The following is a 14694-nucleotide window of genomic DNA, read 5'->3' as shown; positions in this document are numbered from 1 at the left end:
CAGTCGATAAGAGCCACCGGTGTTTCTCATGCTGTCATGCAGATTACAGCATGGGAAACAGCCAATGTGCTGAACCCAAACAGTAACACAGACTTCCTGGATATGTTTATGTTTGGGGTCCGAGCATGGACACTAGATGTTCAGTACGGACCCCGAACTTTACTGTTCGCTTTCGCTCAGCACTAATAAGGAATTAAAAATATAATATTTATACTGACCTTACCGCTCATCTTTACGGCCCCTCCAATGCTCGCCACCACTCATTCAGTCCTTGCTGCATCTTCCGATCCCCCGTCACTAACATTGGAATCTGGGAGCCTCTCACACTGTGCTGAACCTCCAGGTGTCATGGTGCCCAGGTAATATATTATAAAGTATGTAATACTAAACTAATATTTTTTTTCCATTTATTTACATAAATGAAAGTGAATTAATATTAATGATTCTACTAAATGGAAAAAAAATCTGTTATATGTGGGCATCACTGTAATAGGAACTTAAAGGAGCTGGCCATGATTCACCTATTATTTATCTAGAACTAACATTACTATACAATTTCATCAATATACATTATTTAAATATAATAAATCTTCCAAATTTCCCTGCAAATCATGCATTCCTGGAGCGCTATGGACACTGCATTGTCCATAAAACGGCATCCAAAGGAGATCTTGTAGCAGAATTGTCCATGATTAGATATACAAGAAGGGAAAATTTTCACCCTTCCAGCACATGCTCTTCCCTTCCAGCATAAGCCCAAGCCTTGGCTGCACAAGAAAACCACATGACCACCAGTGATAGTGTTTCAGTGTTCATTAAAAATAAAGATTTATTCTCCTACAACCCCACCGAGCCCTCTCATCTGCTCCCCTGGTTGGCCAGTGATGTGATCAACATTAACCTCTTAGCAACCAATGATATGCTATGTCCTCATGAATTAAAACTGTCACTGTGTGAAAACACACAGTGACAGCATCAATACAACAGTGGTCACTAACTGCTGATTGGCACAACCAGAGATGCAGGGACCCATTTCAGATTGCTGTAATCGGTCTGTCAATCTGACAGACTGATCACAGCATGATTGTGTAGGAGGTGCAGAAACATTAGCATTTCCCTGCACGATCACCACCCAGAGTTTTTTTGCAGATGACAGCCAAGCTCCTGCGGTAACCACATAGTACCAGGAAAATTAATCCTCCAGATGCCGAGATCGGTAGCGATCACAACATTTTGAAGTTTGTGAGAGGGAGTGGGCTCCCTTTATCACCCCCATCGGCACCCCTGTGGCAAAATCATGCAGTTGTCATGACACTCTGGTGTGTCAGGTATGATGGCCTGTTAGACCCAGCCAAAGGCAGGGTCTAACAGGCAATCTGCCTGTGTAACATCACAGATTGTTGTCAGCGGATTAATCAATGTGCTTTCAGCCATTCTACAGTAAATATATATTTATTTAGGATCAAAGATAACACAGCTTACAACTTCTTAAAGCTTAAGGTCTTATCATCTTGTCTGTCAGTTTGCAAGGTGAAAGTAAAAAAAAAATTGCTCCTGTTGCACATACACACTCACACACACACACACACACACACAGTGAGCAGGAACTTCTTATCTTTTTTCAACAATGTATTATTGGCGATCAAATACTATTGCTGGAGACAGAAACTCATGCTATATTCAACAGCGCTAAATAGTAGTTGATGTAATATATGCAATAATAAGCATTGTTCTAGAATAGGTCTTATGCATTGCATTCTTAATCACTCAATAGTATAGCATTTTGTGAACCACAAGTGGTGTCAATATGCTCACTGCACTGCTAGATTATTAAATTAAGAGGTGTAGTTTATAAAATGTGGTCAATTATGTGGGTTACTGCTGTCCTGACATCACAGAGGCTCTGCCAATGTGACATGGCACCCGCAATCCATTCCAGGCAAACCTGTACTCTGATATGGCGCTCCTTCCATTCTGAGCTTTGCACTGTGTCTAAAAAGTAGTTTTTGACAACATATGGGGCATTGCCGTACTCAGGAGCCATAAAGGAGATCATTTACACTTGTGGAATGTGCAGTTGGACCCCTTTTTGTCAACGAATCAGTGTACATATCGCTCATTGTTGTGGGGAAATGGGGCAGGTAAATGGTTTAATATTTAATTAATATTATAGTTAAATAATGTATGTTGATGAAGTGCATGCTTTGTATAACCGTGTATTTCCAGTTAATTTCAGAATGTGTTTTCAATAACAAATCTGAAAAAATGAAGTGAATATTTTATTCTCATATAGTAGGGTATTAGCCATTACCATATTTATGGTATTTTTTACATCTTTATGTCAAAACATATTTATTTTGTTCATAGAGTAAGATTATTTAGTGAAGGAACCATAATGCAAAAGTCATAGAGAAGCTAGAAATTCTACTGTTGTTTATTATTGTGTTACAGATGTGCCAGCTTTTCCCAGCTCATCAAACACAAAGTGAAATCACGCCATCTGACTTTTGCAATAAATTTAAAGATAACGTTAGAAGAAACCTACACGTTGTCTTAGCATTTAGTCCAACGGGACAAGCTTTTCGTGACCATCTTCGTCATTATTCATCTCTCGTAAACTGCTGCACAATTGACTGGTTTCAGGTGAAATGATTTTATTCTTGTATTGTTAACTCTTTGATAAATGTTCACTTTTTAAATTGTCGTTGAATTCTCCCATTTTTATGTGGATTGCTAAATTGTGTGTTTATATATTTACTAGATGGTGGCCCGATTCTAACGCATCGGGTATTCTAGAATATGTTTGTACGTCGTGCTTAGCACAGCCCACGTAGTGTATAGCACAGCCACATACTATATAACACAGCCACGTAGTACATAACACAGACAGCCACGTAGTATATAGCAGCCACATAGTATATAGCAGCCGCATAGTATATAGCACAGCCCACGTAACACAGACAGCCACATAGAATATAGCACAGCTACGTAGTATAAAGCAGCCACATAGTATATAGCAGCCACATAGTATATAGTACAGCCCACGTAACACAGACAGCCACGTGGTATATAACACAGCCACGTAGTATATGTTAGGGCTGGCAGAATGCACCGAGTAAATAGAGAGATGTTATTTAGTGCGTTCGCAGCCCGGGGTCCACCGTGCAGGAGTGAACCTGCTGCTGGCAAATGGCGGCCCTATATGGTGGTAGAAGCGAACTCTGTTACTTCACAGAGTCACCTAAAGAAAGCACTGTGTCCTGTTAACCTCACAGGAGTACACAGCAACTGCCGAGCAGATAGCAGTTGGTGGTTACGCAAACATACAATATCCTCACTGGAGGAGCCGGTATTCTAGGGGCTTATTTCAGCCAGGGCCCTGAATCCATACACACAATCTCCTCACCGGAGGTGCTAGTATTCTAGGGGCTTATTTCAGCCGGGTCCCTGAACACATACAAATGTAACCACACAGGTGCAAAGCACATAACTTAGATTTGATACTAGCGCATGGCCGTGTGGCCATGTGAAACTTTTATAGCTGCAGCAAGTACAGGACCTTTCTAGAAGGACCAATGAGAGGCTGCCACAAAGCCTGATGAACTTCAGGACCTTCCTGGAGAACCAATTGGTTTTGCTGCAGTATCTAAGCATGTGACCCTCGATCTCCAATGAGAGATCTTACCCTGGGCATGCTCAGATGGGAAAAAGCAGGACTTAGTCCTAAAAGCGTCTGCTCTCCGCTGCCCAGCACTGGCTTCAATGGCAGAAGCTGGGAAAGCAGCAGTAACCCTTTGCACAGAGTCAGACTGAGCGAGACGCTGGGACCGACGTCTCCGCTGAGCAGGCTCCACTGTGGCAGAAGAAGAATGGGAGACCGCAGTGGAGATGGCCCAAGATTACCCCTGTGCAGAGGTGGGAACTCGACCCCTAACAGTATATAACAGAGCCACATAGTATATAACACAGACAGCCACATAGTATGTAGCAGCCACATAGTATATAGCAGCCAATAGTATATAGCACAGCCCACGTAATATATAGCACAGCCCATGTACTATATAGCACAGCCCACAGGTCACGTAGTATATAACACTGCCCACGTAGTATATAGCAGCCAGGCAGTATATAACACAGCCCATGTGGCATATAACACAGGCCACACAGTATATAACACAGCCCATGCAGTATATAACACAGCCCATGTAGTATATAGCAGTGTGGGCACTATATCCCTGTTAAAAAATAAATAAATTAAAAAATAGTTATATACTCACCCTCCGGCGTCTACCGAAGCTGTCCCGATGCGCTTGATGCTGCCGCTAGCTTCCATTCCCAGTGATGCTTTGTGAAATTACCCAGATGACTTAGTGGTCTTGCGAGATCGCTAAGTCATCTGGGTAATTTTGCAATGCATCTCTGGGAACAGAAGATGGCGGCAGCATCGCGCGTATCGGTGGAAGGCAGAAGGTGAGAATAGCACAATTTTTTATTTTTTTTAACATTATATCTTTTTACTATTGATGCTGCATAGGCATAAAAAGTTGGTCCGGGATGGGACGACACACTGGCACTGACTGGAGGGGAGTAGGGAGGGGGCACTGACTGGAGGAGAGTAGGGAGGGGCCAATTCGCGGCCGGACTGTGCCCGTCGCTGATTGCTCGCGGCCGGCCACGACCAATCAGCGATGCGGGATTTCCATGACAGACAAAGAGACAAACAGATAAACAGACAGAAGTGACCCTTAGACGATTATATAGATAGAAAACAGTGCTTCTAAAAATGTTATTAGATGTGCCTTGCTGGTTGGATACCCACATTTGTTTGTTAGGATCAGCGAGGAAATTAATTTTAACATATGAGACCATATACTGTATAGATTTTGATGAGGTTTTTTGAGCAGTACATATTTTTACATATATAAATCTGCATGTATTTTCTTTTGGGACTTCTTAAATTCTTTAGAAAACTGCGAAGTTTTGGTTTTTGCACTTCTGTTTTTCTCTCTCTTTCAAGAATCATAACTTTTTTAAATTTTCCTTCAACATAAATGTATGACATTTTTTTTTATGGAACAAGCTGTTGTTTTGAATTATATTATTTATTTATCCATACATTATACTGAATAATGGGAAAAAATATTCCATGTGTGATGAAATTGTTAGAAAAAAATAATTTTGGCATTGTTTATTGGGTTTTGTTTATACGGCGTTCATTGTATGGTAAAAATGTCCTGACTTCATGATTTTCTAGGTCGGTGTAATTTAATTTCAATAATTTTTATTTGCTTGCATCATTTTTTTATTTTAGCAATGGAAAAAAATCTAAGTATTGTAAAAAAATGTATTTTGTTTGTGTTGCCATTTTTGAACACTTAATATTTACATTATTCTGTTGAAAGCTTGTTTTTTCTGTGGGTTATACCAACTTACATACAATTCTCTGTTTAATTTTTATTATATCTTTTTAGTGAGGTGAGGTGACCAAAGAAAAAACAATTCTGGCATTTTGATTTTTTTTCTCTTTGCAGGTTTTCATAGATCAGACTTTAACAAATCCGGTGATGAGAAATATCTTTGTTTTGTTTTTTTGCTTTATTTTTAACAAGGAAAATTGGTGTGATTTCCATTTTTGATTTTTTTTTTTACGTTTAAAAACTTTTTTTTAATTTTGTACAATTCTTTTTAGTCCTTTCAGGGCACATAAACCAGCCAAATTCTGCAATGCCACAGCATGTAGTGAATAGCTTGGTTAATAACCTTAGGCATAATTTTACACATATTGTACATGTAAACACACTCAGACACAAGCTTTAACACATTCATTTCATGCAGACATATTCAGAGACACTTTTACACATTTTAGATTCATGAGCTTATGCAATGGTTTTCCTTGTTCTTTTGAAATGTGCACATTGTAGATTCAGACTGAAGGCAGCAAAACCATGAAAGAAAACATTTGGAAACAAGGAGAAAATAAACATGTTTGAAATAAACCAGAATGTGTGTGTTACATCTTAAATTCTTCAAAGTGCATCTTTTTCTCTGAGGACAGTTTTACATACTCTTATAATTCTCTCAAGCAGCTTCAGCATGTTTTCACCTGGCTTTCCAACAGCCTTGAAGTCGTTCTCAGGTGCGGACCACTAGCTGGCACTTTGCCTTCACTCTACAGTACAAGTCATCCCAAACTATCTCAATTGGGTTGAGTTCGATGACGGCAGAAGTATTTACATCTGAGACTGTAAAGTGTGTTATGAGTCATTGCCCTGTTGCAGCTAAATAAATAAATAGTTTTCCCATTAAGTGCAAACCAGATGGGATGGCAATTCATTGAGGAATGCAGTGGTTGCCATGTTGGGTAACTGTTCCTTGAATTTGTAATAAAAAAAACTACAGTTTTACCCGGAAATCACCTCAACATCATCACACACACCCCTGTATACTTCACCATGGGCACCATACATGTAGAAATAATTGGCTCATTTCATAACGTCAAAACAGTAGGTAATGAAAGTCTAATATTTTGACTCATGAGATAATACAGTTACATGCAAAAACTGTACATACATACACCATATATTGACTTTCAGACCGTTGTATTAGTTTAGTATTCAGCAGCTTCTAAAAGACTGTTGATTTGAAGTGCTCCTTTCAGTTAAAACTAATGACTAGTTCTCTTTCAATCATCTCTATCATTTATTAGGTTGGAAGCATTATTGATTCTTCAAGCTTTTTAATGCAATGCAACCTTCACAGTTAAAAACACTAGCTGGCCTGACCACCTTGCCTTATACTAGATTCTGTTTTCTAGATCGCTGACATTTGTTATGGCCCTGTATCCCTGAGCTTTTCTAGCATCATACTTCGGTGCATTTCTCTACTCCTCCAAAGATACCTCCTCTGGCCCAGGTCACATTACAGCACATAATTGTGCAGCAATGAGGCTACCACAGGTGGCAGTAGAAAGTCAAAGAAGGTCAAATCCTAGACTGCAGCACAGTACCATATGAATAAGCAAACTCATGGTCAGAAACAAGCCAGGGAGCCAGTAACGGTCAGGATCGGATAAGCCAAAAGACAAAAGACAGAAGCAGGTCAGGATACAAGCCAAGTCAAAACCAGGGAGTCAGCACACTAATGGGAAACATGGAGTCAAGATGGGAATAGGGGAAAACAGAGACACAGGTTCAGACAGCAACGCAGCAGGACAAATCAGAACAATCAGAGTCAGCTACAGCAGCACTAGGCAAAAACTATAACTGTCATTGCCTGTAGGAAACATCGGCGATAAATAGCCAACCTGAGCTCAGACAGAGGCTGAAGAAGGTTAACTCTTGACATGACTAGAGCGGGAAAAAGGGAAAACAGAACTCAAAACCCAATCTGGATCATGACATTACTATTGCTTGCACAGCTGGTGCTAGTTTCGCTGGTTGTGCTTCTGCTGTTGCTTTTTTTTGGCTTTAAATTATTCTGTTTATTGTCATTTTATCTTTTAACATACATTTTGTACAATACTATAGATAACTTTGACAAACTTTCAACCCTAATTAGTAAATCTTTGCCAAAAAGGACTTAAAAAGAAATGCTAGGTAGGTAGGTACAAAGACCAAAAGTGCCAGCAAGTCTCATCCTATTTTTTCAAAAAAATTTAACCACATCCCCAGAAATGATATGCAGGTAGAATACCAAAAAGGCAGCACTTTGTGAATGTGGCATGTAAGCATGTACAATTTGACTATTATAACAGATATATATGCACAATTTCTGAGGTAGACAGTAGCATTTAAATGTTTGGATTTTAAAGAATTTTCTATAGTATTTAAAAAAAAACAATAATTCCAACTCTTCACAAAAACAGTGACTCAAGAAATTCAAAAACCACATATAGTCGCTTGTAACAAGCATGCACACCATCATTGTTATGACACAGGATGGGGTATTTCTCCCATCCTGGTAAGGTGGGGGTTAACCTTGGGATGACTCTGCCCTCAGGAGGTTGTTCCACAGAGGATTGTCCAAACATCTAAAGGAAGCTCTGGCCCTTCACCCGTCACCTGAAACCCTGGAGGAGGCCATGACACAGGCCATCCATATGGACCACAGAGTCCGAGAGAAGGGAGTGGTGCAGCGGGAAGCCTCTCTGTTTCCTAATAAACCTGAAGTTTCCTCATCTGTTGAACCCATGGAGTTTGGAGCAGTTTCAGTTAAGAAAAAGGAGAGGAGATGCCGTAAGGAGAACAAGCTCTGCTTGTACTCTGGGGGCTCGGGACACTGGAGGAAGGACTGCCCATCCTGCCCCCATCTTCTAAAGTGTCAGGAAATGCCTAGGTCTGGGTAACTGTCAGACAGCTTGTAAATTGTTGCTTCAGTTGAAACTTGGTGTGAATAAATGTCTATTTCCTGCTATGGCTTTTGTGGACTGCGGGTCATCTGTGAACCTCATTGACTCGAAATTGGTGACTCATTGCAAGATAGGGACAGTTAGATTAAATGCTCCCATGAAAGTGGTAGCTATTGACTCTACTACTCTCACCAAGGAGGGGATCACTTCTGTTTATGAGGTATTCCTTCTCATGGTGGGTTCTGCACATTTGGAGCACATAGCCTATTTTATTCTGGACAATTTACCTGCAGGGTTGGTTCTGGGGTTTCCCTGGTTACAATGTCACAATCCTGTCATTAATTTGGTAGCTCAGGACATTGTTCAATGGGGTCTGAACTGTGTTAACAAATGTCTGAAATCTGTATCTGTGTCATCTGTCAGTCTGTTGGGTATTCCAGAGTACCTGAATGACTTTAAAGACTCGTTCTCCAAAAGCAAGGCTGAGGCTCTGCCACTCCACCGCCCCTTTGATTGTGCTATTGACCTGATTCTGGGTGCCAAATTGCCCAAAGCCTGTTTGTTCAATATCTCAGGTCCTGAGCAGGTTGCTATGAAGGAGTATATTTCTGAGAGTCTCCATAAAGGGCACATTTTCCCTTCTGTTTGTCCTGTCACAGCCGGTTTCTTTATTGTAAATAAGAAAGACGGTGGTCTTCGCCCTTGCCTTGACTTTCGGGAACTTAATAAGATCACTGTTCAAAACACATACCCGATTCCTCTGATTCCTGATTTGTTTAACCAACTGTCTGGGCCAAATGGTTTTCTAAACAGTATTTACGGGGAGCCTATAATTTGATACGAGTATGAGAAGGGGACGAGTGGAAGACGGCGTTCCCCACATCTGAGAGTTTGTTCGAAAGTTTTGTTATGCCTTTTGGTTTAACCAATGCCCCAGCAGTCTTTCAGAATTTTATTAATTTTGTGTTCTATGACTTTATTGGATGTTTTGTGGTAATATACCTTGATGATATTCTCATTCATAAATCTGACAAGCAAACCGATCTTGATCATCTACGTTTGGTTCTCCTGAGGCTCAGGGAGAATCAACTCTTTGCTAAGTTGGAAAAATGCTTGTTTTTTGTTCAGGAACTGTCATTTTTGGGATTCATTGTTCATAGGAGGGGTTTTGCATGGATCCCAAAAAGGTTCAGGTCGTCATTGATTGGGTTCAGCCCCGAGATTTGAAGGGGTTGAAGCGCTTCTTGGGATTCGATAATTACTATCGAAGGTTTATCAAAGGGTTTTCACAGGTGGTTAAACCTCTCACTGATCTGACATGTAAAGGGGCAGATGTAAAAAATTGGTCTAATGCTGCTGTAGCATCATTTCTGTCATTAAAAAAGAGTTTCATGTCTGCTCCAGTTATGGTCCAACCGGATACGTCCAAACCTGTCATTGTCGAGGTGGATGCTTCAGAGGTGGGGGTGGGGGAAGTGCTGTCACAAGGGCCAGCCACTTTGACCAATTTGAGACCCTGTGCCTTCTTTTCCCAGAAGTTCTCTCCTGCCGAGAAAAACTATGATGTGGGCAATCAGGAGCTTCTTGCTGTTAAGTTGACCTTTGAGGAATGCAGGCATTTTTTGGAGGGAGCTGTTCATCCTTTTACTGTGGTGACCGACAATAAGAACCTGGCTTAAAATGAATCAGCCAAAAGGTTGACCCCTAGGCAGGGGTCCAGTTTTTTATTACATTTTGTCCGGGATCTAAGAATATTAAGGCCGATGGTCTGTCTTGGAGTTTGGATCCGGTGTCTCCTCCTTAGCCTCCATACTCCATTCTTCAACCAGGGTTGGTGGTGGCTGACATTTTGTCCGAGTTGGAATGGGAGATTCTAAAGGCTCAGTCTCAAGCACCCAGCTCTAAGCCTGATGGTAAATTGTTTGTTCCGGTGCAATTGCATCTCAGGCTTCTCTGTGAGATCCATGAGTTGGCTTTGGGTAGACACCCTGGGATTTTGGCTACCCGAGGGGGCCATTGTGAGTGTTTTTTGGTGGCCTTTTCTTGCTACTGATGTTGGAAAATTTGTGTCCGCTTGTGGGGTTTGTGTACATGTTAAGAGCTCTTATAACCGGCTGGCCGGGGAACTGGTGCCTTTGCAAATTCCTGATAGATTATGGACCCATCTGTCCATGGATTTTATAACCAATCTCCCTCTTCCAGGGGCAATACTGTGGTGTGGGTAGTGGTGGACAGGTTTTATAATCAAGCTCATTTTGTACCTTTGTCTGCCTTGCCCTCTGTGGAAACTTTGTCCAGGTTGTTTGTGCAGCATGTGGTCCATTTACAAGGAGTGCCTTTGAATGTGGTGTCTGACCATGGTGTGCAGTTTGTTTCCAAGTTCTGGAGGGTGTTCTGTAAAAGGTTGAGTATTATCTTATTCTTCTCTTCCACATACCATCCGGAGACCAATGGTCAGACAGAGCGAACCAATCAATCCTTGGAGCAAATTCTGCGTTGTTTGTACACTTCTAGACAGTATGATTGGTGTGACCCATTGCCGTTGGCTGACTTTGCATTTAACAACCATGTAAGTCAGTCCACAGGAATGTACCCTTTCCTGGCAAACTATGGTTTTAGTCTGCATTTCGGGGAGTTCTCACGTTTGGACTCCGGATGGAGCGATTCGGCATTTAAGTGAATTGTGGCAGGTGATCAAAAGGAATATTGAGAAAGCCCAGAGGAAGTATAAGTTCTTTGCAGATAAGAGACGGGTTGCAGGACTAATATTCCAGGTTGGGGCGAAGGTGTGGTTGTCTACTTGGAACATTAAACTTAAGGTTCCATGAGCTAAATTGGGGCCTAAATTTATTGGCCCATATGAAATCATTGAGATCACTAATCCTGTGGCTTTTAGGTTGCGATTTCCACCTTCCTTCAGGATCCCCAATGTTTTTCATAAGGCTCTTCTGAAACCATTGGGGGCAGTGGAGGAAGAGCCTTTGATTTCTGCTGAACTGGTCTTGGTGGATGGTTACATTGGGTCTGCCGTACCTTGCAGTATTTGGTACATTGGAAGGGGTATGGTCCTGAGGATTGCATGTGGGTCCCAGCTCATTCTGTCCATGCTGATCGTTTGGTCTGGTCATTTCATACCAGGTATCCTGGGAAACCTGGGGGTCCGTTGGCCCCCCGTTGAGAGGGGGGTACTATAATGACACAGGATGGGTTTTTTTCCCATCCTGGTCAAGTGGGGGTTAACCATTTTTAGCCTCTCTTTGGTTCAGGGAAGCCTATTTAGGTCTGCTGCTGGCCTTGTTCTGTGTCATTGATACTTTTGCTTACCCGGCTTGAGTTGTTGACCCAGATGATCATTCTGATATCGTTGTGTCTCTGTATGCTTGTGTTTCTAGTGTAAAGGTATCGTCACACTCAGCAACTTTACAACGAGGACGACAACGATCCACAGCGTCCTGGATAGCAATCTCGTTGTGTTTGACACGCAGTAGCGATCTGGATCCCGCTGTGCCATCGCTGGTCGGAGCTAGAAGTCCAGAACTTTATTTGTTCGTCAGGTCGATGTGTATCGTCATGTTTGACATCAAAAGCAACAATGCCAGCAATGTTTTACATGGAGCAAACAAACAGCGAGAACGATATGTGAGTCGCCATTACGTCACTGGATCGCTCCTGCATCGTTCTGGAGTTCCTGTGTTTGACGTCTCTACAGCGACCTAAACAGCGACGCTGCAGCGATCGGCTCGTTGTCTATATCGCTGCAGCGTCGCTGAGTGTGATGGTACCTTTAGACCTGGCTTAGACTCTATTTCTGTTTCTGCCTCTTGATTTGGTGCCGCTCTGTACTCTCTAGTTCTGACCCCTGGTTCTGTCTTTGGCCACTCTCTGTCTTGTTCTTTTGTCCTGCACTCTTGTCTGGCTACCGACCTTGGCTTGTCCCCCATCATCCTTCTGTCTCGTCCCTGGCTACTGCTCGTCTTCCCAGGGTCTGACTTCGACTTGCCTGACTACATGTCCAGTGTTCACATTGCTGTTAGTTCTCGTCCGTTCTCGGTGACTTCCTGGCCAACACATGATCTGCCAGGTCCTGCTCCGCTTTTCCTTGACCACTGTGGTGTCCGCGCATTCCCTGGCTGTCCTACGTTTCACGTGCGGCGACCCATAGAAAGACACACAGTGTGTGTGTGTGTGTGTCTTTACAATCATACACTGATCTCAGATGTTTATTTTTTTTGCAAGAAAAAAACTATTGTGCTGATGTTGCTACTTTCTAGTGCATACAATTTGAAGAGATTAATGGGTAATTGTAATTTAAGTGCCATAGGACAGACTCCAGCTACATCATATCTATGCTCATCTTCTTCAGTGTTGCAATTTTATAACACTAATATTACCTCTAGTATTTGTCTAATGTTTTAAGTCTGTCTTTTCTTATCTTTATTGCTGTGCTGTGAGCTCTGACTTAGGCTGGTTTCACATTTGCGTTTCAAAACGCAGCGTTTTAAATGCAAACACAGGTGGTGAAAAAAACGCATGTAAACGCGTGCAAACGCTGCGTTTTTAGACGCATGCGTTTTTGCACAAACGCGGCATTTTGACGCGTTTACATGCGTTTTTTCCTGCGTTTCTTTTTGAAACGCATGATGAGAAGTGTGTGACAGCTGCCAATCATCAAAATCAACTAGAAAACCCACTATAAACAGAAATAGCTAGGGTTAGGGTTAGGATCCCTAGTAACCCTAGGGATCCTAACCCTAGGGATCCTAATCCTAACCCTAACTTTAACTCTAGGGACCCTAACCCTAACCGTAGGGACCCTAACCCTAACCCTAGGGATCCTAACCCTAACCCTAACCCTAGGGATCCTAACCCTAACCCTAGGGATCCTAACCCTAACCCTAACCCTAGGCATCCTAACCCTAACCCTAGGGATCCTAACCCTAACCCTAACCCTAGGGATCCTAACCCTAACCCTAACCCTTAGAGTTAGGGTTAGGGTTAGGATCCCATTAGGGTTAGGGTTAGGTTAGGGTTAGGTTTGGGGGGTGGCTTATCAGTGTGTATTCTTGTGTTTTTCTATTGAAACGCATGCGTTTAAAAACACATGCAAACGCATGTGCTTAAAAACGCATGCGTTTACATAGACAGCAATACTTTTTTTGCATGCGTTTTGCCGCGTTTTGACAACACATGCGTCGTTTCTACACTTGCGTTTTGTTGCAGAAATGCAACATGTAGTAATTTCTAGCGGCGTTTTTTTGCCGCAAAAAAAGGCATGCATTTTTTTGCCGCAAAAAAAGTATTGCTGGTGGCTTATCAGTGTGTATTCTTGTGCTTTTCTATTGAAACGCATGCGTTTAAAAACACATGCAAACGCATGTGCTTAAAAACGCATGCGTTTACATAGACAGCAATACTTTTTTTGCGGCAAAAAAATGCATGCGTTTTTTGCGGCAAAAAAACGCCGCTAGAAATTACTTGTTCACTGTGCAAGTAGCCCATGTGTTCCTGTTTCCATAATTGTTCTCTTGTGTCTACAAGACTGGGGAGTTCCACCACTCCTCTTGGGCTATCTGCACAAAAGCTGTTCTACCCTGTATGCACAGATGGATTTTTCCTCTCTGAACCCTGTTCACACAGGTAATATACAGATGATCAGGTTTTTAAATACATCAGATAGGGATTGCATACATTAGTTAGGACTGCTCTGATATGGGTATACCGTGAAGATTGGTAGAGCAGCTTAGTATACATTTTTTGCAAAAAACGTATCAACCAAATACCGTTATTTACATCTTTTACTAGCACTTGCGGATTACTGCAAACATTTTTTCAAACTGAGTGTTTTTGGTTTTACTATTCTCTTTTGTGTAATTGGTGGTGTGTGAACATGTTCTTACAGACTTGTTCACTGTGCAAGTAGCCCATGTGTTCCTGTTTCTAGAAATTACTACATGTTGCATTTCTGCAACAAAACGCAAGTGTAGAAACGACACGTGTCGTCAAAACGCGGCAAAACGCATGCAAAAAAACGCATGCGTTTTTAATGTTAAGTATAGGAAAAAAAAACACATGCATTTTTTGGCGCTAAAACGCAGCGGCAAAAAACGCAAATGTGAAACCAGCCTTACTCTATCCTAAAATCACCCTAAAATGTCTTCTGCAGCTTTCTCTACACATGGCATACAGGCTCTCTAATAGTCTCTCCTTACTAGCTGTGCTATACCATATGATGATACATCAGCAAGGCATTAGGGGAAGAATTCACAGTAGCGCCTGGGGTCATGTCATCCCTCAGTTATTGATGCAAAATTTTTCAATGTGTAAACTGTCAGCGGGCAATTTTTAGG

The 14694-nt window shown here is 41.8% G+C and overlaps 1 protein-coding gene across 1 annotated transcript in view; it reads left to right on the top strand.

Moving 5' to 3' along the window:
• The window catches only part of LOC138674484 (dynein axonemal heavy chain 3-like), a 3367401-nt gene that overhangs the window by 2525342 nt on the left and 827365 nt on the right, over positions 1-14694 (top strand). Inside the window, 1 exon segment of the mRNA XM_069762320.1 lies at positions 2452-2643. Within this exon segment, the coding sequence (XP_069618421.1) occupies positions 2452-2643 (192 nt within the window).

The sequence above is a fragment of the Ranitomeya imitator genome, chromosome 4 (genome assembly GCF_032444005.1).
Source record: "Ranitomeya imitator isolate aRanImi1 chromosome 4, aRanImi1.pri, whole genome shotgun sequence".
NCBI classification, from domain to species: domain Eukaryota; kingdom Metazoa; phylum Chordata; class Amphibia; order Anura; family Dendrobatidae; genus Ranitomeya; species Ranitomeya imitator.
The sequence above is the reverse complement of the archived record's forward strand: the minus strand, read 5'-3'. Positions and strand labels throughout refer to the sequence as shown.